The sequence below is a fragment of the Trichomycterus rosablanca genome, chromosome 21 (assembly GCF_030014385.1).
Source record: "Trichomycterus rosablanca isolate fTriRos1 chromosome 21, fTriRos1.hap1, whole genome shotgun sequence".
Taxonomy (NCBI): Eukaryota; Metazoa; Chordata; class Actinopteri; order Siluriformes; family Trichomycteridae; genus Trichomycterus; species Trichomycterus rosablanca.
The window spans coordinates 21,835,744-21,859,163 of NC_086008.1; the positions used below are offsets into that span (position 1 = coordinate 21,835,744).

General features: G+C 42.7%; 2 protein-coding genes across 3 annotated transcripts; one reads left to right on the forward strand and one right to left on the reverse strand.

Moving 5' to 3' along the window:
- The first annotated feature begins 294 nt into the window (after positions 1-294).
- zgc:64051 (leukocyte surface antigen CD53) lies at positions 295-12,100 on the forward strand. Its single transcript, XM_063017794.1, has 8 exons — positions 295-334; positions 2,258-2,324; positions 9,394-9,582; positions 9,675-9,749; positions 9,904-10,005; positions 10,968-11,069; positions 11,168-11,251; positions 11,611-12,100. Exons 2-8 carry the CDS (start codon positions 2,268-2,270, stop codon positions 11,677-11,679), a joined length of 678 nt encoding a protein of 225 aa, XP_062873864.1. The 5' UTR covers positions 295-334; positions 2,258-2,267; the 3' UTR covers positions 11,680-12,100.
- A 541-nt stretch (positions 12,101-12,641) lies between these two features.
- On the reverse strand, positions 12,642-22,595 carry araf (A-Raf proto-oncogene, serine/threonine kinase). Of its 2 annotated transcripts, XM_063017459.1 has the most exons (16): positions 22,567-22,595; positions 21,423-21,636; positions 21,215-21,318; positions 20,295-20,397; positions 20,041-20,192; positions 19,790-19,888; positions 19,546-19,690; positions 18,396-18,423; positions 18,154-18,275; positions 17,455-17,651; positions 17,197-17,373; positions 16,625-16,671; positions 16,385-16,503; positions 16,083-16,214; positions 15,852-15,986; positions 12,642-14,864 (listed from the first exon to the last, which is right to left on the reverse strand). In XM_063017459.1, the coding sequence occupies exons 2-16, from the start codon at positions 21,528-21,530 to the stop codon at positions 14,724-14,726; spliced, it is 1,809 nt and encodes a 602-aa protein (XP_062873529.1). In that variant the 5' UTR covers positions 21,531-21,636; positions 22,567-22,595; the 3' UTR covers positions 12,642-14,723. The 2 variants fall into 2 exon arrangements, with proteins under 2 accessions (XP_062873529.1, XP_062873530.1); XM_063017460.1 differs by lacking the exon at positions 22,567-22,595 and having other exon boundaries at positions 21,423-21,688.
- Between the last annotated feature and the right edge of the window lie 825 nt (positions 22,596-23,420).

The window sequence follows — 23,420 nt, forward strand, 5'->3', positions numbered from 1 at the left end:
GCGAGCATCATTTACACCTCTTTATTTTAGAGAGGTAAATTTAGCCCGGACGCTCGTACGCCGCTCATGATTCAACTTTTTCCACTGAACCAGGACTCGGTTCTGCCTGACCTGAGATCAGTTCTGTTCAGCTCTTCTGCAGGACGACGTCCAGGTTGAGGAAGTGAAGAACTGATCCCGGATCAGCGCTGAAACCTGCAGAAAGAGGAAGTGAAGGTTCTCACCCCCCACACTGTCGGGTGGAGAGTGAAGCATCACGTAGAGGAACAAATCTTGTTTTTAAGCAGCGGGACGTGAGCGTGAGCGTCGTGTTCGGGCATCGTTTATCCGCCAGGTAAGAAAATAATCCACTTTTATTTTATCATGTTTAATAAACTTTGCTGGAGCTTTGTGATGGTGGAAGTGGAAGAGTTGTTGTGTCGTTACTTGGTATTTCTGGGCTCAGGGTTTAAGGCGCTGTTCTTCTGAACAGAAGGTTCCTGGTTCGAGGCCCCTCAACCCTCATTTGCTTTGGATTGTATTCGCCCAGGCGTCCGGTGTTACTGTGTAAAGTGGATGGTTCTGGTAACTAGAACGTTGGCCTGGTGATCAGAAGGTTGCTGATTCTAGACCCTAAGTGTAATAACCACAGTAAAATTTAGCACCCAACAGTTTGGGGAAGGCCCCCTGACCCCACCGAACCACAGCCGGACCTTCTCGTCCAACATGATGTGGAAAGACCTCTCCAGAAGAGACGAGGCCGGCTGAAGGTTTGGCGTCCACGTACTTTTGGCTGACTGGAATGTCTCTCGTGACTTCCTTACGTCTGTATAAATAGGGCTAGTTCAGCTGCACCAGTTTAAAAGTGACGTGTTAATATAATGAAATACTGACACGATGTGGTCAAAAGTATTCAGACACCTGAACATGAGGTGTTACAAAAACAAACTGTATTAAAGGCTTCTCACAATACTTTAGAGTGAGTCTGTGTGTGGGAATTTGTGCCCATTCAGTAGTACAAAACATGACTGCATTTGTATGTATATGCCTGGGCAGTTGGTGTTCCTGTTCATCCCAGAGCTGTCGAGTGGGGCTGAGCTCAGGGCTCTGTGCAGGACACTGGAGAGTCTTTGTAGGGCTTGTTTATACTAGAACAGGACAGGACCTTCCCTAAACTGTTGCTGCAAAGTCGGAAGCATGTGATGTCCTTTATATGATTGATTTATTACACTTGTTAGTAACTGTTGTGGTTGAAACACATGCGTTCAGTAGTTAGAAGTGGCGTCCCAATACTTTTGTCCATATATCCAACTTATTCAACAACATTTTTTAACACGTAATCAGTTTACACACTAATTATACAGATAAGTACTTAAGTCTGTTGGCCTGGTGATCAGAAGGTCGTTGGTTTGAGAGCCACCTCTGACCTTAATTAAGGGCCTCAACCCTAAAACAGCACAAACGTACAAATACGCTAATTATACACATACGTTTTACTCTGATCATAAAGGTATAAAAGTCGGAGGTTAACTTAATTTAAATAGAATAAAATAAAATAGAATAAAGAATCTTTACTGTCACTACGCACAGGTACAATAAAATTAGGAGTAAAAATATGGAGAGTAAATCTAAACGCTAATGTTTGTGTCGACATGAATTCTTGGCAACTTTTTTATAAGAAGATAAAGTAAATAAAAACAAAAAAAGTAAATAATTAGTGTACAAAAGCAAATTCTGATAGTAATAGTGACTAAAAATAGACACCAGTAATTTAGTGCAAAATTAATTTTATATTAAAATGAGTTTAAGATGAATTTATTACTGATCGTCGTAAAGAGTCAAATTTAGGAAATAAAAAAGCAAAGTTCAGGGAAAATCGGACACGTACGGTTATTTACCGATATTAACACTAATGTCATAGTTCAGAGGGATTTTTCTTTATATAAATATATAAAATACGAGAAAGCGCCCCCCCCTCTCCGAACAGCTCGGGTTTCTCAGAAGCACACACAGGAAGTGAGCGTCAGTGGGTTCAGGCGTCCGTATCAGAAAGAGGAAGTGGTGTCTCGTACCAGTTATATCACACAGCTACAGTCAAAATACCCACAATCGTTCAAGAGTTGTGTGCTACAGGGTCGAAAGTATGTAGACACCACTCCTAATTAACAAGTGACAAAGGAAGGTCCTGACTGTGTCCATGTGCATAGTAAAGTCTAGAAACACATGGCTTGGGATGAATTAGAATGCTGACTGTCTTTGTGTGTCTGTCTAATCACAGGAGAGAAAAGATGTCGTGCCTCAAGTGCTTAAAATACACCATGTGTGTGGTGAACTTCATCTTCTTTGTACGTATCAACACACACACATGTACACACACTCATATATACACACACATACACACACTCATATATACACACACAAATATATACAAACACAAACACACACACACACACACACACACACATAAATATTCACACACACATACACACACTCATATATATACACACACATACACACACTCATATATACACACACATACACACACTCATATATACACACACAAATATATACAAACACAAACACACACACGCACACAAATATTCACACACACATACACACACTCATATATACACACACACACACACACATAAATATTCACTCACACACATACACACACTCATATATACACACACACACGCACACATAAATATTCACACACACACATACACACACTCATATATACACACACACGCACACATAAATATTCACACACACACATACACACACTCATATATACACACACACGCACACATAAATATTCACACACACACATACACACACTCATATATACACACACACGCACACATAAATATTCACACACACACATACACACACTCATATATACACACACACGCACACATAAATATTCACACACATACACACACTCATATATACACACACATACACACACTCATATACACACACAAATATATACAAACACAAACACACACACACACATAAATATTCACACACACATATACACACACTCATATATATACACACACATACACACACTCATATATACACACACATACACACACTCATATACAGTGTATCACAAAAGTGAGTACACCCCTCACATTTCTGCAAATATTTTATTATATCTTTTCATGGGACAACACTATATAAATAAAACTTGGATATAACTTAGAGTAGTCAGTGTACAACTTGTATAGCAGTGTAGATTTACTGTCTTCTGAAAATAACTCAACACACAGCCATTAATGTCTAAATAGCTGCAACATAAGTGAGTACACCCCACAGTGAACATGTCCAAATTGTGCCCAAAGTGTCAATATTTTGTGTGACCACCATTATTATCCAGCACTGCCTTAACCCTCCTGGGCATGGAATTCACCAGAGCTGCACAGGTTGCTACTGGAATCCTCTTCCACTCCTCCATGATGACATCACGGAGCTGGTGGATGTTAGACACCTTGAACTCCTCCACCTTCCACTTGAGGATGCGCCACAGGTGCTCAATTGGGTTTAGTCCATCACCTTTACATTCAGCTTCCTCAGCAAGGCAGTTGTCATCTTGGAGGTTGTGTTTGGGGTCGTTATCCTGTTGGAAAACTGCCATGAGGCCCAGTTTTCGAAGGGAGGGGATCATGCTCTGTTTCAGAATGTCACAGTACATGTTGGAATTCATGTTTCCCTCAATGAACTGCAGCTCCCCAGTGCCGGCAACACTCATGCAGCCCAAGACCATGATGCTACCACCACCATGCTTGACTGTAGGCAAGATACAGTTGTCTTGGTACTTCTCACCAGGGCGCCGCCACACATGCTGGACACCATCTGAGCCAAACAAGTTTATCTTGGTCTCGTCAGACCACAGGGCATTCCAGTAATCCATGTTCTTGGACTGCTTGTCTTCAGCAAACTGTTTGCGGGCTTTCTTGTGCGTCAGCTTCCTTCTGGGATGACGACCATGCAGACCGAGTTGATGCAGTGTGCGGCGTATGGTCTGAGCACTGACAGGCTGACCTCCCACGTGTTCAACCTCTGCAGCAATGCTGGCAGCACTCATGTGTCTATTTTTTAAAGCCAACCTCTGGATATGACGCCGAACACGTGGACTCAACTTCTTTGGTCGACCCTGGCGAAGCCTGTTCCGAGTGGAAACTGTCCTGGAAAACCGCTGTATGACCTTGGCCACCATGCTGTAGCTCAGTTTAGGGTGTTAGCAATCTTCTTATAGCCCAGGCCATCTTTGTGGAGAGCAACAATTCTATTTCTCACATCCTCAGAGAGTTCTTTGCCATGAGGTGCCATGTTGAATATCCAGTGGCCAGTATGAGAGAATTGTACCCAAAACACAAAATTTAACAGCCCTGCTCCCCATTTACACCTGGGACCTTGACACATGACACCAGGGAGGGACAACGACACATTTGGGCACAATTTGGACATGTTCACTGTGGGGTGTACTCACTTATGTTGCCAGCTATTTAGACATTAATGGCTGTGTGTTGAGTTATTTTCAGAAGACAGTAAATCTACACTGCTATACAAGCTGTACACTGACTACTCTAAGTTATATCCAAGTTTCATGTCTATAGTGTTGTCCCATGAAAAGATATAATGAAATATTTGCAGAAATGTGAGGGGTGTACTCACTTCTGTGATACACTGTATACACACACAAATATATACAAACACAAACACACACACACACACACATAAATATTCACACACACATACACACACTCATATATATACACACACATACACACACTCATATATACACACACATACACACACTCATATATACACACACAAATATATACAAACACAAACACACACACGCACACATAAATATTCACACACACACATACACACACTCATATATACACACACACGCACACATAAATATTCACACACATACAGTGTATCACAAAAGTGAGTACACCCCTCACATTTCTGCAAATATTTTATTATATCTTTTCATGGGACAACACTATAGAAATAAAACTTGGATATAACTTAGAGTAGTCAGTGTACAGCTTGTATAGCAGTGTAGATTTACTGTCTTCTGAAAATAATTCAACACACAGCCATTAATGTCTAAATAGCTGCAACATAAGTGAGTACACCCTACAGTGAACATGTCCAAATTGTGCCCAAAGTGTCAATATTTTGTGTGACCACCATTATTATCCAGCACTGCCTTAACCCTCCTGGGCATGGAATTCACCAGAGCTGCACAGTTTGCTACTGGAATCCTCTTCCACTCCTCCATGATGACATCACGGAGCTGGTGGATGTTAGACACCTTGAACTCCTCCACCTTCCACTTGAGGATGCGCCACAGGTGCTCAATTGGGTTTAGTCCATCACCTTTACCTTCAGCTTCCTCAGCAAGGCAGTTGTCATCTTGGAGGTTGTGTTTGGGGTCGTTATCCTGTTGGAAAACTGCCATGAGGCCCAGTTTTCGAAGGGAGGGGATCATGCTCTGTTTCAGAATGTCACAGTACATGTTGGAATTCATGTTTCCCTCAATGAACTGCAGCTCCCCAGTGCCAGCAACACTCATGCAGCCCAAGACCATGATGCTACCACCACCATGCTTGACTGTAGGCAAGATACAGTTGTCTTGGTACTTCTCACCAGGGCGCCGCCACACATGCTGGACACCATCTGAGCCAAACAAGTTTATCTTGGTCTCGTCAGACCACAGGGCATTCCAGTAATCCATGTTCTTGGACTGCTTGTCTTCAGCAAACTGTTTGCGGGCTTTCTTGTGCGTCAGCTTCCTTCTGGGATGACGACCATGCAGACCGAGTTGATGCAGTGTGCGGCGTATGGTCTGAGCACTGACAGGCTGACCTCCCACGTCTTCAACCTCTGCAGCAAAGCTGGCAGCACTCATGAGTCTATTTTTTAAAGCCAACCTCTAGATATGACGCCGAACATGTGAACTCAACTTCTTTGGTCGACCCTGGCGAAGCCTGTTCCGAGTGGAACCTGTCCTGGAAAACCGCTGTATGACCTTGGCCACCATGCTGTAGCTCAGTTTCAGGGTGTTAGCAATCTTCTTATAGCCTAGGCCATCTTTGTGGAGAGCAACAATTCTATTTCTCACATCCTCAGAGAGTTATTTGCCATGAGGTGCCATGTTGAATATCCAGTGGCCAGTATGAGAGAATTGTACCCAAAACACCAAATTTAACAGCCCTGCTCCCCATTTACACCTGGGACCTTGACACATGACACCAGGGAGGGACAACGACACATTTGGGCACAATTTGGACATGTTCACTGTGGGGTGTACTCACTTATGTTGCAGCTATTTAGACATTAATGGCTGTGTGTTGAGTTATTTTCAGAAGACAGTAAATCTACACTGCTATACAAGTTGTACACTGACTACTCTAAGTTATATCCAAGTTTCATGTCTATAGTGTTGTCCCATGAAAAGATATAATGAAATATTTGCAGAAATGTGAGGGGTGTACTCACTTCTGTGATACACTGTATATATACACACACATACACACACTCATATATACACACACATACACACACTCATATATACACACACAAATATATACAAACACAAACACACACACGCACACATAAATATTCACACACACACATACACACACTCATATATACACACACACGCACACATAAATATGCACACACTCATATGTACACACACACATACACACTCACACACACACACATATATATATATATATACATACGTACATACATACTCACATATATATATATATATACATACATATACACACATACACTATATATATATATATGACCCTAACCTCAACCCTACACACATATATATACAGTACATATACTGTATATACACACACTCATGTATACACATACACACATATATATATGTGACCCTAACCTCAACACTATACATATATACACACACACACACATTTATATACACACACACACATTTATATATACACACACACATTTATATACACACACACACATTTATATACACACACACACACATTTATATACACACGCACATATATACAAATACTGTATATACACACACTCATATATACACACACACACATTTATATACACACACACACACATTTATATATACACACACACACATTTATATACACACGCACATATATACAAATACTGTATATACACACACTCATATATACACACACACATTTATATACACACACACACATTTATATACACACACACACACATTTATATACACACGCACATATATACAAATACTGTATATACACACACTCATATACACACACACACACACATTTATATACAAACACACACACATTTATATATACACACACACACATTTATATACACACGCACATATATACAAATACTGTATATACACACACTCATATATACACACACACACACATTTATATACAAACACACACACATTTATATATACACACACACACATTTACAGTGTATCACAAAAGTGAGTACACCCCTCACATTTCTGCAGATATTTAAGTATATCTTTTCATGGGACAACACTGACAAAATGACACTTTGAGACAATGAAAAGTAGTCTGTGTGCAGCTTATATAACAGTGTAAATTTATTCTTCCCTCAAAATAACTCAATATACAGCCATTAATGTCTAAACCACCGGCAACAAAAGTGAGTACACCCCTAAGAGACTACACCCCTAAATGTCCAAATTGAGCACTGCTTGTCATTTTCCCTCCAAAATGTCATGTGATTTGTTAGTGTTACTAGGTCTCAGGTGTGCATAGGGAGCAGGTGTGTTCAATTTAGTAGTACAGCTCTCACACTCTCTCATACTGGTCACTGAAAGTTCCAACATGGCACCTCATGGCAAAGAACTCTCTGAGGATCTTAAAAGACGAATTGTTGCGCTACATGAAGATGGCCAAGGCTACAAGAAGATTGCCAACACCCTGAAACTGAGCTGCAGCACAGTGGCCAAGATCATCCAGCATTTTAAAAGAGCAGGGTCCACTCAGAACAGACCTCGCGTTGGTCGTCCAAAGAAGCTGAGTGCACGTGCTCAGCGTCACATCCAACTGCTGTCTTTGAAAGATAGGTGCAGGAGTGCTGTCAGCATTGCTGCAGAGATTGAAAAGGTGGGGGGTCAGCCTGTCAGTGCTCAGACCATACGCCGCACACTACATCAAATTGGTCTGCATGGCTGTCACCCCAGAAGGAAGCCTCTTCTGAAGTCTCTACACAAGAAAGCCCGCAAACAGTTTGCTGAAGACATGTCAACAAAGGACATGGATTACTGGAACCATGTACTATGGTCTGATGAGACCAATATTAATTTGTTTGGTTCAGATGGTCTCAAGCATGTGTGGCGGCAATCAGGTGAGGAGTACAAAGATAAGTGTGTCATGCCTACAGTCAAGCATGGTGGTGGGAATGCCATGGTCTGGGGATGCATGAGTGCAGCAAGTGTTGGGGAGTTACATTTCATTGAGGGACACATGAACTCCAATATGTACTGTGAAATACTGAGCAGAGCATGATCCCCTCCCTCCAGAAACTGGGTCGCAGGGCAGTGTTCCAGCATGATAATGACTCCAAACACACCTCTAAGACGACCACTGCTTTATTGAAGAGGCTGAGGGTAAAGGTGATGGACTGGCCAAGCATGTCTCCAGACCTAAACCCAATAGAACATCTTTGGGGCATCCTCAAGCGGAAGGTGGAGGAGCGCAAAGTCTCGAATATCCGCCAGCTCCGTGATGTCGTCATGGAGGAGTGAAAAAGCATTCCAGTGGCAACCTGTGAAGCTCTGGTAAACTCCATGCCCAGGAGAGTTAAGGCAGTTCTGGGAAATAATGGTGGCCACACAAAATATTGACACTTCAGGAACTTTCACTAAGGGGTGTACTCACTTTTGTTGCCGGTGGTTTAGACATTAATGGCTGTATATTGAGTTATTTTGAGGGAAGAATAAATTTACACTGTTATATAAGCTGCACACAGACTACTTTTCATTGTGTCAAAGTGTCATTTTGTTAGTGTTGTCAAATGAAAAGATATACTTAAATATCTGCAGAAATGTGAGGGGTGTACTCACTTTTGTGATACACTGTATATACACACGCACATATATACAAATACTGTATATACACACTCATATATACACACATATGCAAGCACACATATATATACGCACACATATACACACACACACATATATACTGTATATACACACATGGGTGAGTAATGGGTATTTTTGTTTGACCCGTTATTCATGTTCGCATCAGCGATCAAAAAAGTGGTCTATAGCACACAAGGGTCAAAAGTATTTGGACACCTGAGCACACTCCGGTTTGCTTAATTTTTTCGTTCTTGCAGATCTGCGGCGCGGCTATATTCGGTTTGGGGATCTACCTGAGCACCACGACCAAGTACGTGTCCCTCTTCCCATCCCTGTCGGCCGTTAACCTGGCCAGCACGCTCTACATCGTGGGCATTTTCGTCACCTGCATTTCCTTCCTGGGCTTCCTGGGGGCGCTGAGAGAGAACCGCTGCCTGCTGATCAGCGTGAGTTCCGGGACCTGTTCAGATGAAAAACTCAGTCGTGGTGTTAGCATGAGTCGGTCTGATCTTAACCTGATGATGTTGTTCGCTTTCAGTTTTTCCTGCTCATGTTCCTGCTCATGCTGGCCGAGCTGGCGGTCGCCTGCACCCTGCTCATCTACGAGGAACAGGTACGACTTTTATTTAAACGTACAGCTCATAGTGAGGGTGTCACACAGCGACGTGGGACCTGTGGAACTGGGTTTGATTCTCACCTTTAGTTTGTGAGTGTGTTCTGAGATTACTTAGCAGAAATGAAATGTGAGATCTCTTCACTGCTTTCAGATCGATACGTTGGTTCAGAAGGAGCTGAGCATGTCCATCTCTAAAATACACAACCACACCTCCGATGAGACCATCGGGGATTTCGTGACCATTCAGAAGACGGTAAGTCGCTAACATTTACATACGTCTGTGAGGGAAACGCTTCTCATACTAGGTTTGGGATTTCAGTTATTTCTATGTTTGAATAACTTTTATTTATGCATTTTCTCCCAATTTAGTCATAACCACTGACTTTTTCCACTGCCGTGGCCCCGACGGCGTGGGAAGAGGGTATACACCAGTACTTCGGCCACGCGCTGATCTCTACATTCCTCAACTTCTATACAGACACCTCAGGCTACTAACAAGGGTCCTTACATGGGTTCAAAGACCCTGTCCACTTTTTTTAGTCCCGTCTTTTCCCACCCAGCAGACTAGTAGCCAAATTTAAATTTTCTGCATTTATCAGACGCTTTTATCCAAAGCGACTCACAGCACTGTGACAGTGTTCCGTCTAGGCACTTGAGTGTTAAGGGCCTTGCTCAAGGGTCCAACAGTGGCAACCTGGCAGTGGTGGGGCTGGAACCAGCAACCTTTTGATTGTTAGTCCAGTGCCTTAACCGCTAGACTACAGCTGCCCTAATTTTGCCGATCGTGCCAGCCAGGAGGCACCCAGCCGAGTGGTAGCAGAGCTGAGATTCGAACTCATAGCTTCTTTAGGCTTTTGTAACATGGGTGACATTGTTTACAGTCCAGCAAGCTTTAGTGGCTCCAGCTCGGAGGCTGCTGAGCAGATAAATCCCCGTCGGTCGCTCAAGGGTCAAACTGTGATCGTATAGATGAAGTGAAAATAGGAGCCGAGCCGGGTTCTGTGTCTGGTGCGGAACTGATTGTTGGTGGCTGGTCTGACCGGAGAAACGTCCTCTCAGGACTGGATGGCGAGTTGGTTTGTTGGGTTTGTTGTGTTTATTCAGTGGTTGGCGTTCGTCCAGTGATTCAGTCACAGAAAAGGAGGATTTTCAAACATCGAGAGTCAAAACAGAGACGAAATATTTAGCTATAACTGATGTAAACGTTTCTTACAGTTTCAGTGCTGCGGCGTCAACAATTCATCAGACTGGAAGAGGGAACAATTACCAGATTCATGCTGCCCGTCACCACCGTGTAAAAACACCACCGCATGGCCGGTACGGAAACTTCAGAATCAATTCGCTCCTCATTGATGGCGTTTATTTATTTCCATGAATATAAATGTGCTGAAATGTGTGTGTGTGTGTGTGTGTAGGGTTGCTTTAAAAAGCTGAAGGATTGGTTCGAGAAAAACCTCCTGAGCACCGGGATCGGCGTCGTCAGCATCTGCTGCATCGAGGTACGGCAGACCCACAATTGTATTCAAATTAGATGTGTCGCGGTTTGTCGACAAAATCCCGCCGATTGGCTGTTCGTGTCGCACACGTTCACATACTCGCTCACGCTTAGCGGCGTTCAGGGGCAGCCAATCCACCTTCTGGAAAGCCACACTGACACGGACAGGAACTAACTCTGTACATGTCAGTGTCATCATCCTAGAAGACACCACTTCTGTCAGTACATCAATCGGATGACCAGTCGGAATCATTTTCTCACATCGCAGCATTACAGAGCCTCAGGACCAGACTTCAGCTCCAGCACTTAGGCGTGTACCGTTCTCTTGGTGTATGCTAACTGATATCTCTCTCTCTGTTGTAGGTTTTGGGGATGTGCTTCTCCATGACGCTCTTCTGCCACATCAGCAAATCTGGACTCGGGTACAAATGAAGCCCCGCCCCTTCCTGTCACGCGAGGGGAAATTCGGCTTTCGTTCGTACCAGTACCGAGTCTCCAAAAAATACTTCTGAAAAATAAAAGGTGTCTGTAAACCTTTGACTGTAACTGTGGGATGTAAATTTGAAGTCTAGATAATACACAGATTTATTATTGTACATAGAATTCAAATTCAAACAACATTTTTAATGCTTTTAGATTTCAGTGCAGTCACTGGTACTTTTTCTGGACTGGACTGGACGTCTGTGTTTATTCTCTTCATTTTAATTCATGTACATTTATTACAATTTTATATAAATATATACAGTATGTCATCGTGCAATATCTGACTTTCTTCTTTTAAAAATGTTAAACTTTAGTGATTTTATATTTTATGTACGACAGCACAAAGAATAAATCACCTTCATGTCGAGATTTTCCTGCATGGTTTTTATTTTAGGCTGAAATGATTCACAGATTTTACATTCAGTGATTCTGGCAAATATAAATAATTATATACGTCATGTATAACCGCCCCTAATCTTTAACCCTAACCCTCAAACCCAACCCTAGTCTTTAACCCTAACCCTCAAACCCAACCCTAGTCTTTAACCCTAACCCTCAAACCCAACCCTAGTCTTTAACCCTAACCCTCAAACCCAACCCTAGTCTTTAACCCTAACCCTCAAACCCAACCCTAGTCTTTAACCCTAACCCTCAAACCCAACCCTAACCCCAAAGCTATCTTTAAACCTTGCCCCTAAACCCAAACTCGATCAGCGACTGTGGGTGAGAATCCAACGCTGGATGGTGTAAAGAAGCGGTTGGTCGCTTGACACGTATAACCCAGCGTAGTGGTAGTGCAAGCGGTAGAAGAATTGGGGAAGTGTGTGTGTGTGTGTGTGTGTGTGTGTGTGTGTGTGAGCTCAGGTTTTGGTACATCAGCTGGACGACATAAAAAGACTCGGAACACACAATGCTCATAATTCCACTTTTTATTTCAGGAATCGATTCTCCACATTCTCCAGAAGCAAATAAAAATAAAAGCCTAAAAATACTACGATTTTACTCTGTTTAATAATAGAACCTTTGATCTCGGAAACCGTCACAAAAACGTAAAAAAACGAAATGTAACTGTACACAGCAGAGTACGTTTTATTGCAAACCGTTACCACCCGTCCACCTCGTCAGCTAAACACACCCAAACGTGTCGCAGTTCACCAAGAATACTCAAAATAATAATAATAATAAAAACACTACCGGAGCGAACGCTGACGGGTGTGCTCCGCCCCGCCAAATAAAAACACCAAGTGCGGCCTGAAGTTTAGAGTTCCACCCGTTTTTCCTCCCCCGCGCGGTTCCCCCGGCGGCCACGCCCTACGTAAAGCTCGCGAAAGAAATGTCAGGAACGTTTACAGAAAATACCAAGCCACGCCCACTTTACAAAAACTAAGCCACGCCCACTTTACAAAAACAAAAAATGCGTCATTCAACGTCCAGTTTCTATTTTTTTTTATTAGCGTTTTATTTTGTATGTATACAATAGTATACGCTGTTACCAGACAACCAAAACGACGAGCTTAGCCTTTCGGATTATTTCGTATCGCCCGAGAATACGTAAACAAATACGTAAAACGTTCGGAAATAAGAATATTGTACATTTACGCCGCTACAACTCGTGAAAATACAGCTACGTATTTAATTCGCCATTCGCAGCTAGCGTGAAGAATTTACTGATTCGTGATTTGCTGCGAATTAAACTGTGATCTGATATTGAATAATAATTGGAAATAATTAATAATTAAAGCCACGATGTACACGGTCACGTAACGAACCTCGGATAAATAAAACAGCTACGAATGTTTCTGAATCTCATTCTATTATACAGCAGGTCAAAAGTTTAAATACGCTCATACGAGATATTTAAGTTTATTGCGATTATTGTAGATTTTTAACAATCGTACGAACACGATGTCGTCTTTTATTCTGTCCGCCTCCCCTCCACATCGTTTCGGGGAAAAAAAACACACGACCATAACTGCACCGTCTGATCGAATCGGGTAGCTGAAGATAAGCTAGCTAAAACTAAAGATACGTAAGAACACCCAGAAGACCTAGTGTCATAGATGCGAAGCCACATCCGATCCTGCCGACCGAACGCATCCTAGCACTCGCCGTGATCGCTCAGCGTGTACCGCCTACTCTCGTTCTCATTGAATACACACAGTCGGCCGAAAGCCGCCTGTCAGGGGTAACCAGCCCCATCTCCATTTAAAATAAAATAAAGCTAGCACACAAACACAAGAAGATCGGAAACGAAAATGCGCGGCTAATCCGGTTTAACGGAATGCTAAAATAGTTTGACCTTCTCACAGAACGAATAGAAATGCGAAAGCGACTTTGTGGTGGTTTGTTACGATATTTGTATTGTCGCTTCAAACCATCGTCGCTAAGTGCTAATTATTGCGTTTCTATGACCGAACGAAGACTAAAGCTTTAAGCATTTCGGTATGTCGCGTATTACTAGCGTGATGCGTGCGGTTCGCGTCTGAGGGAGGGATCAATGGGATTCAATAGTTTGCAGCTGCAGCAGCGACACCTGCTGTCCGGTCGAAGCACCAGGATGACAAATTTATCGAGATTTATAAGGTACTATGTGATTTAGGACGCAGCAGCTGTCTGCGGGAACAGTCCGGCCGCGTTTCATATCGTTTCTACGATGTTAAATATGGTGACGACGTGGTATATAAACGGTTACTGGCACGCGCCGGGGAATTTTCCAGCCGGAAATGTGCTGGATGAAAGCGGGACGTTTCCGGAAGTGTTCGCCGCTTTAAAGAAACGCTTAGTGTTCGTTCATCAAACGTATTTCAGAAACCCAAAGTCACGCGTCTGCAGGAGCGGATCCAAACACCAAAGCTCGACGGAACGTGAGAATAATAAATACAAGAAAATCTACCGAGAAAACAGAACGAGGGATGGAAATGTCGAGCGTATGGAATGTGTGTGTGTGTGTGTGTGTGTGTGTGTGTGTGTGTGTAGTGAGTATGCAGGAGGTTTCACAGAGGCAGTAAGCGTGTGGTGTGCAGCAGCAGCGGGTTCAGATCCTCGGCGTGAACGGCGCGGTGCAGCGAGGGCTCCGAGGCGCTGCGCTCGATTTTGGGCAGCAGATCCTGCACGTGCTCGATGGAGACCAGGATCTGTGGAGGAAACACACACACACACACACACACACACACACACACACACACACACACACACACACACACACATACACATACACACACACACATACACATCAGTGTCAACGTGACTGACGTCAACAAAGTTTCACTTTAAAGAGAGTCAAGTTGGGAACAACAGTTTTGGTAATTCAGCGATTTTCAAAAAATACACAGTACCCTGAACGGGGATGAATAAAATAATAGGTTTACTGGGGATGGATAACATGATAAACTGAATAGGTGGATAAAATAAAGAAGGCTAAATGGGGATGATATAACGTTGTAGGCTGAACATGGATGGATAAAATTATGTTGGCTGAGCAGGGATTAATAAAAGCAAGTAGACTAAATGGGGATGAATAAAATAATAGGTTGTATTGGGATGAATAAAATGACACAGGTTGAATGGAGATGGATAAAATAATGCAGGCTAAACAGGGATTAATAAAATAATGCAGGCTAAACTGGGATTAATAAAATAATGCAGGCTAAACAGGGATTAATAAAATAATGCAGGCTAAACTGGGATTAATAAAATAATGCAGGCTAAACTGGGATGGAGAAAATTATGTTGGATGAATGATGGTGAATAAAAAAATAGATTGAATTGGGATTAATAAAATAACGTAGGCTAAATTGGGATGAACATAAATATATTGGATGAATGGGGGTGAATAAAAAATAGATTAAATGGGGATGAATAAAATGATGTAGGTTAAATGGGGATGAATAAAATCATGTAGGTTAAATGGGGATGAATAAAATCATGTAGGTTAAATGGGGATGAATAAAATCATGTAGGTTAAATGGGGATGAATAAAATCATGTAGGCTAATTGGGGATAGATAAAAAATAATGTAGGTTGAATGGGCCAGCCAGCAGAGGTCACATTTCTGCAGTGGCGAGGGAACCCCGCCTCCCTCCCTCCCTCCCTCAGACACCACCTGTCCTTCGGAGTCTCACCTGTGGGAAGAGCGGCCGTTCCTCCGGCTTGAACTTAAGACAGTCGATGATGAGGCGCTTCATGGATTTGGGGCAGTTACTGTACAGCTTGCTGAGGTCCGGCGTCAAGAAACCGCGACCCACCATGAAAATAATCTGGAGAGAGAGAAGAGAAACCGGAATACGCTCGTGTGATGTTTCCCCTTACCCGTTACCATGACATCACAGATGTAGAGAAGTCAGAAAACCAACCTGGTCGCGGTTGTTGATGTTGGAATAAGGCAGCGTGCCGGACATGAGCTCAAACAGCACCACGCCGTAACCGTACACGTCCGACTGGGAGGTGTACGGGTTTTGGTCCTGCATACGGATCACCTCCGGAGCCTAGCGGGAGAAAACACCACACACTGTAGGATGATCCAGCTCAGGCTAACAGACAGACGCTAAAGGAGATGCTGGTACCGGATGTGTGTGTGTGTGTGTGTGAGTGTGTGTGTGTGTGTGTGTGTGTGTGTGTGTGTGTGTGTGTGTGAGTGTGTGATATGAAGTCTCACCATCCACAGTATGGATCCACTAGGCTGCTCCACCTGCTGAGAGCCGCTCCAGCGATATTTCACCGTGGCCAAACCGAAGTCGCCGATCTTCACCGTCCAGCCCTCGTGTAGGAAGATATCTAACACCGGAGTTACGGAATTTAGCATCAAACAGACATGAACGACAATTGTGGATCTGCAGAAGCTCCAGAGACTTTAAGCTAGATGTTCTATGTGTGGAAGACATGTGGATAAGGATACTGTTCGATTTCAGGTCCCGATGGATGATATTCTTGGCGTGAAGGTAACTGTGGAACACAAAACCCCGCTGTTATTACCTGTCTATAGGTCTTTGTTTTGGGGAGAAAGAGGTAGAGGTACGGGCTGAAGTACAGGTAGAGGTACAGATATAATTACAGGTTAAAGTACAGGTAGAGGTACAGATATAATTACATGATGAGGTACAGGTAGAGGTACAAGTAGAGGTATAGGTGGATGTACGTATTGGGGTACAGGTAGAGGTACAGGAGGATGTACAGGTAGAGGTACAGGTGGATGTACGTATTGGGTACAGGTAGAGGTACAGGTAGAGGTACAGGTGGATGTACGTATTGGGGTACAGGTAGAGGTACAGGTAGAGGTACGTATTGGGTACAGGTAGAGGTACAGGTACGTATTGGGGTACAGGTAGAGGTACAGGTAGAGGTACAGGTAGAGGAACAAGTAGAGGTTTAGGTGTAGGTACAGGTAGAGTTACAGGTAGAGGTACAGGTAGAGTTACAGGTAGAGGTACAGGTAGCAGTACAGGTACAGGTAGAGGTAGCGGCACGTACTCCATGCCCTGGGCGGTCTGGCGCGCCACGTCGATGCGCCGCATGGTGTCGAACTTGGTCTCGGTGACGTGCAGGTGGCGGTACAGGCTGCTCCCCTCGCACCACTGCGTGATGATGGCGAAGTGCGGCTTGGTCATGAAGCCCATGAACAGCAGGATGTTGACGTGCCGCGTTTTCCTGTGAGAAAATAAGAGCGAAGTTCAGCGTCTTGAGGTCGCGTGAGCGTCGGGAATCTCCAGCGGTTACCGGGTCACTCACCGCAGGACCTGCATCTCGTTCCTGAACGCCTGCAGCTGCTCGGGCGTCGGCTCGGTCACCTTCAGGATCTTGATGGCCACGTCGCCGTGCCACTTGCCCTTGAAGACGGTGCCGAAGGAGCCGGAGCCGATGCGCTTCTGCATGGTGACCTGGTGCGACGGCACTTCCCAGTAGTAGCTCGAGTCCCTGTAACGGTGCTGAGGGAAACACACACACACACACACACACACACACACACACACACGATGAACTACACGATCCAAAAGCTCAGGGTGAAGACCACAAAATCAACTCAATTATTTGGAAGCAGTTCAGTAATTTTAGGAACTAAGAGGAACCTAAATAAAGGAAATCAGGGAATCTTACAGGATTATTTTATTTATTTTAAGAACCAATTGGGACCTACAGGAACTATAAGTACTAGTAAAAACGTTTAAGGTCTAAATGGAATTTAATTTAGAGGAACCATTCGGGGCCTAAAGGAAAAGAATGAATTAAATGAATCATTTCTGGCCTAAAGGAACGAGATTCATTTGACAGAACTGTTAAGAATTTTAACAGAACTGAACCGTTTTAAAGGAATCATTTGGAATTATAATAAACTGAATAAACTGAAACTGAGGGAATCACTCGGAATCCTAAAGAATTGAATCATTTACTATGTGAGATTTTTTAACAGCCTGAGTCGGAACTACTTACCGGATTCTTCTTCCCACCGTCGAGGGGGAACGGCTTGCGCTCGGTGGGTGATTTGGGCGGCTTTCTACCCGGTGATCCTAGATGGGGAGGACTGGTCGATGGTTTGGGAGACGATTCTGGTCCTGCAGAAAGAAATTTACTTTGATCACGCATGATAATAACGAACACTCAGAGAGCATGATGGGTAACTGAGGGGGAGCGAGTGGACAAATGAAGCGATCATGATAATAAGAAGAACTCACCCACTGGGCTGCTGGTTTTTAATGCCTCCTGAATGAGAGTGAGGGGGTCAGGGGGGGTGTGGGGGAGAAAGAGAAATGAGTAAATGAGTAAAATGACGGAGTGAACCGTCATCAGATGGATGAATGAAAATCTTGTTTCTAATGTTTTAAACAACAATAAATTATATAATCATGAGTTATCATAAATGTTTAATGTTACAGACTGATAATGAATCATGTGCTGAACCTCCATGTGTAAACATGCTGCGATTCTTCAGTCTAGAACACGAACCGAATCAATTTAAAGAGTCATTTATAATCCAAATGATCAAAATCATTCAAAAGCAACATTTGTAATGTGAATAAACTGAATTATTTCAATAAACCCTCTATAATCTAAGCTAACTGAATCATTTGAATGAATCATTTGTAACACCACCTAACAAAATCATCTAAACGAATCATTTAGATCAAAAGGAACTGATTCATTTAGAAGAAAGCATTCAGAATCTAAACAAGTTGAGTCATTCAAAGGAATTGTTTATAACATCAATTAATAGAATCATTTGAACGAACATTTGGGATTAAAAGGAACTGATTCATTTAAAAGAAAGCAATTGGAATCTGAATGAACTGAATCATTCAAAGAATCATTTGTAATGTGAATAAATTGTATTATTAGAACCTTTAATATAAACAAAATCATCTGAATGAATCATTTGTAATTTAAAAGTGTTGATTCGTTTAAAAAAGAAAGCATTTGGAATCTAAACAAACTGAATTATTTAAAAGAAACATTCATAATGTGAATAAATGGAATTATTTAAATTAACATTTAATATAAACTAATAAAATCATCTGAATGAATAATTTGTAATCTAAAACAACGGAATCATTTAACAGAAAGCAATTCGGAATCTAAACGAACTGACTCATTTAAAAAAACATTTGTAATGTGAATCAACTAAATTATTTAAATGAACCTTTATAATCTAAACAAATGGAATCTTTCGTAATATAAACTAACAAAATCATTTGAACGAATCATTTGTAGTCTAAAGGAACTGAATCATTTACAGGAATCATTTGAAGTGACTCGTTTTTGAACCTAAATATAAAATAACCACTCCACTAATCCCAGAGGTCTGGTCGTACTGTGGTGACGTCTGACCTCAACGAGACCAACCGCTTCGGGTCCCAGCGTGCTGACGATGTGGACGTTGGGCGTGGATGTGGAACGAAGCCTCTGTAGAGCCTGACCTTCCGTTCCCGGCATGGGGAACTGGAACGTCGAGGGCGCGGTCAGCAGCATCGAACTACACACACACACATGATAATTAATAAAAGTGCACAACTTAATAATATGGACCGGTGTCCACATACTTTTGGCTATGTATCGAGAAACAGGTACTTACTTAGGTGGGTCAGGGGTCAGGAGCAGGTCTGTAGGGTTCAGTTCGGGCTGGATGAGACAGGGAATCACTGGGGATCGCTGAGAATCGTAATCTGCACACCTGTAACACACACACACACACACACACACGGTCACCTCTTCATTCTGAATCCACACTATTATTGCCTGCCCCACACACACACACACACACACACACACACACACACACACACACACACACACACACACACACACACACACACACACACGCACCGTTTCATGTTGTCCATGTCCACACAGACGGTGGGAACTTTGCTGCTGCAGTGCTGGTGGAACTTGTAGCCGCAGGTCTGACAGCGGAAGCCGTTGAACAGAAACTTGTGGCAGAAGTCACAGTACGCTAACTTAAAGAACGTCTTACGGACCTGGAAAACACGTCAGATATCACAAGCACGTTCAAACAGATAAAACACACACGCACGTCGATTCTTTTATCGGATCGATAATGAGCTCAATCGGCTACTTACGAAGTTGTGCATGGAAAGAGGAACATCTTCCAATATCTCCACCAGGAGCTCCTCACCGACCAGGGGTGTGATGTCAGTGCTCCAGTCTGTGAGCCTCTTACGCCTGAACATCAGAGGAAGGAACCACGATGAATATAGTAACAGTGTGAGTGTGAGTGAGTGTGTGTGTGTGTATATGTGTGTTCATGTGTGTATATGTGTGTTTGTGTTTGTATATATGTGTGTCTGTGTGTATTTGTGTGTGTATTCATATGTGTTTCTATTTGTCTGTATATATGTGTGTCTGTGTGTGTGTATGTATGTGAGTGTGTTTGTGTATATATGTATGTGTGTGTATAAGTGTGTGTTTGTGTGTATGAGTGTCTTTGTGTATATGTGTGTGTTTGTGTATGTGTGTGTGTTTGTGTATATATGTATGTGTGTCTGTGTGTGTGTATGTGTATGTGTGTTTGTATGTATGGTTGTGTGTTTGTGTATATATGTATGTGTGTATAAGTGTGTATTTGTGTGTGTGTATAACTGTGTGTTTGTGTTTGTGTATATATGTATGTGTGTGTATAAGTGTGTGTGTGTGTGTATAATTGTGTGTTTGTGTTTGTGTATGTGTGTGTGTTTGTGTATATATGTATGTGTTTGTATGTGTGTGTGTGTGTGTGTGTGTGTGTATAATTGTGTGTTTGTGTTTGTGTGTATGAGTGTGTTTGTGTACATGTGTATATGTATGTGTGTGTGTTTGTATGTGTGTGTGTGTGTGTATAATTGTGTGTTTGTGTTTGTGTGTATGAGTGTGTTTGTGTACATGTGTATATGTATGTGTGTGTGTGTGTTTGTATGTGTGTGTATATATATATATATATATATATGTGTATGTATGTGTGTGTGTATATATATATATATGTATGTGTGTGTGAACATCTCACCCTTCCAGGAGCCGAAACACAGCGCAGCACTCCTGAGTGAGTCCTCGCATCTTCAGCGCTTTATCCAAACTGTCATAAACCGTCTGTCCGGGGCGCACGTTCACCTGGAAGCAGGTATGAATTCATCATATATACAGGTAGGTGTAGCTCATAAAATAGGCTGTGACTGAATGTTCCTAATAAAGTGCTCGGTCTGGTTTCCACTCACCACCGTGCGCTGTTTGTTGGGGAGGAAGACGCGGATGGTCCCTCCTCCTCTGGGTACGTCCTCTGGGCTCGCCTCCCCCGACGAGGAGCAGGACGACGTGGAGGACATGGCGCCTCCACCTGGATGCAGGGACGAGGGAAGGGGGGCGCAGCACTGAGCTTCGGTCAGCAGCAAGAGAGAGGGAGTGGGTTAGAGTGTCGCCCTCATCTGGAGCCTGAAAGAACAGCAAGCGGACAGTGTGACTCAGTAACAGTATAGATACAGAATGGTACAGTACTGATATAGAACAACGTTTAATGAAAATGGTAACGATATAGTAATAGAAATGTAGTAACACGTGGGTCCCACTCAGCAACACAGATTTACATGCTCTGTGTTTGTTCCCTGTCTCCTGTCTGTGAAGTTTTGCATGTTCCCCCTGTATCAGCGTGGGATTGGCTGCTCTAAACTGCCCCATGTATGTCAGTAAATCAGTTGGATGTGTCCAGTGCACATTCCTGCCTTGAGGCCAGTGTTTTGAAGTGGCCCACGCCCACCGCGACCCTGACCAGGATGAGGCGATTGGTTAAAAGATGAATGATTAAAACAACAATAATAATACAAGCGCATGTTTGTTAAAGGTGTTTTGGTCACCGATAACAAGCAAGGCAGTCAGAGTCCGAGTTGTGTCCCAATCCACTACACGCTCCCTACACCGGCGCACTACTGACAGCATGAACTGCGCTGTATCGAGTGCACTTCACATCCAACAGGGATCCGATTGTGATACGACCAGGGACAGATCATTCAGCTGTAGTGTAGCACCGCGTCGTGAGGGTTCACAACGTAAAGGCTTATTATATATTAATTACGGTGTAATAACCTGCCGAGTTTAATTCGACCGAAACGAAAAAATGCGAAATAAAGAAAGTCTGCTGATTAAATGACATGCTAAAAGGCTAAAGCTAACTGATAGCATTACTCATGTTAACACTGCATCTCATTTAATTTATATAAAAGCACAAACACTCTCGGATAATAAAGGGTAATTATACATTAATAACAAACCGGGAGCGATCGGACATGTACAGTAATTATAGTTACTCGGTTTGAGGGGGTTCTTACACTTCGTGACAGTTATTTAGTTCCTAAAGTAAATACTTACCTGAGGCGGCCGCCATCTTGAATTCTCTCAATATGAAGTCGGATCGGCGTCAGATCGCTGGGAAAGAGGAAGACCTACAGCCCGCGCTCTGATTGGTCGACTTTTGGCCTACATTATAGATGATTGGTCCGATTTTATAACCTGATACGCTGATTGGTCGACCGTGGTGCCCGAGACGAACCAATCACACGTCATTGTGTGACGCAAACTGTATTAAATAAGCCACAATTCGCTGTAATGTAACGGTCGAGATTTACATTAAATTTACATTGAAAATCAGTGAATTATTGATCAGTGTGATTTAAAGGTTTTTAAAATAGTTAGGACTGTTTTAAAACACAACTTTCAAAATGTTAGAATATGTTTAATAGTCACATTGACATTGTTTACATTTAACACACAATAATATACAGTAAATGCCATTTCTATAATGTCCACCGCTCTGATTGGATGATCATGTTGCTTGTGAACAACCAATCACGAAGCAAGTTGTGACGCAGGTGGAATTTTGGCTATCATTTGTTCCTTGCTGTAACACTAATCCTAATAAGTAATGAAACCACGCAGAGTGTAATACACTTAATAAACCTGTAGGTGGACTCTTGACTTGTGATGAAATGCTAATACAGAAAATGTAACATGGTAAATTATGGTAAACAAAAAATAAACACTAATTTACTAACCACAAATATATCAGTCAGTCAGAGCCGGTCATTTGTCATTATGTCCAGACGCATTTTCAGTACAGTACTTACAAGACAGCAGTGGGCATGCGTGAGTTGTGTTGTGACGTCAGAATTTTAGGAACTCTACAATTACCCAGTTTTTATTAGCAATTCCACCTGATACCAAAT

What these genes read in the sequence shown, in the direction of transcription:
- zgc:64051 (XM_063017794.1), top strand. Translation starts at nt 2,268, where the DNA reads ATGTCGTGCCTCAAGTGCTTAAAATACACCATGTGTGTGGTGAACTTC. An exon ending in ACCGCTGCCTGCTGATCAGC is followed by an intron (nt 9,583 to 9,674) that starts GTGAGTTCCGGG and finishes GTTCGCTTTCAG; the next exon opens with TTTTTCCTGCTCATGTTCCT. An exon ending in AAAACACCACCGCATGGCCG is followed by an intron (nt 11,070 to 11,167) that starts GTACGGAAACTT and finishes GTGTGTGTGTAG; the next exon opens with GGTTGCTTTAAAAAGCTGAA.
- araf (XM_063017459.1), bottom strand. Translation starts at nt 21,530, where the DNA reads ATGTCCTCCACGTCGTCCTGCTCCTCGTCGGGGGAGGCGAGCCCAGAG. An exon ending in GACATGGACAACATGAAACG is followed by an intron (nt 19,889 to 20,040) that starts GTGCGTGTGTGT and finishes TGTGTGTTACAG; the next exon opens with GTGTGCAGATTACGATTCTC. An exon ending in ACATCAACAACCGCGACCAG is followed by an intron (nt 15,987 to 16,082) that starts GTTGGTTTTCTG and finishes CTCTCTCTCCAG; the next exon opens with ATTATTTTCATGGTGGGTCG.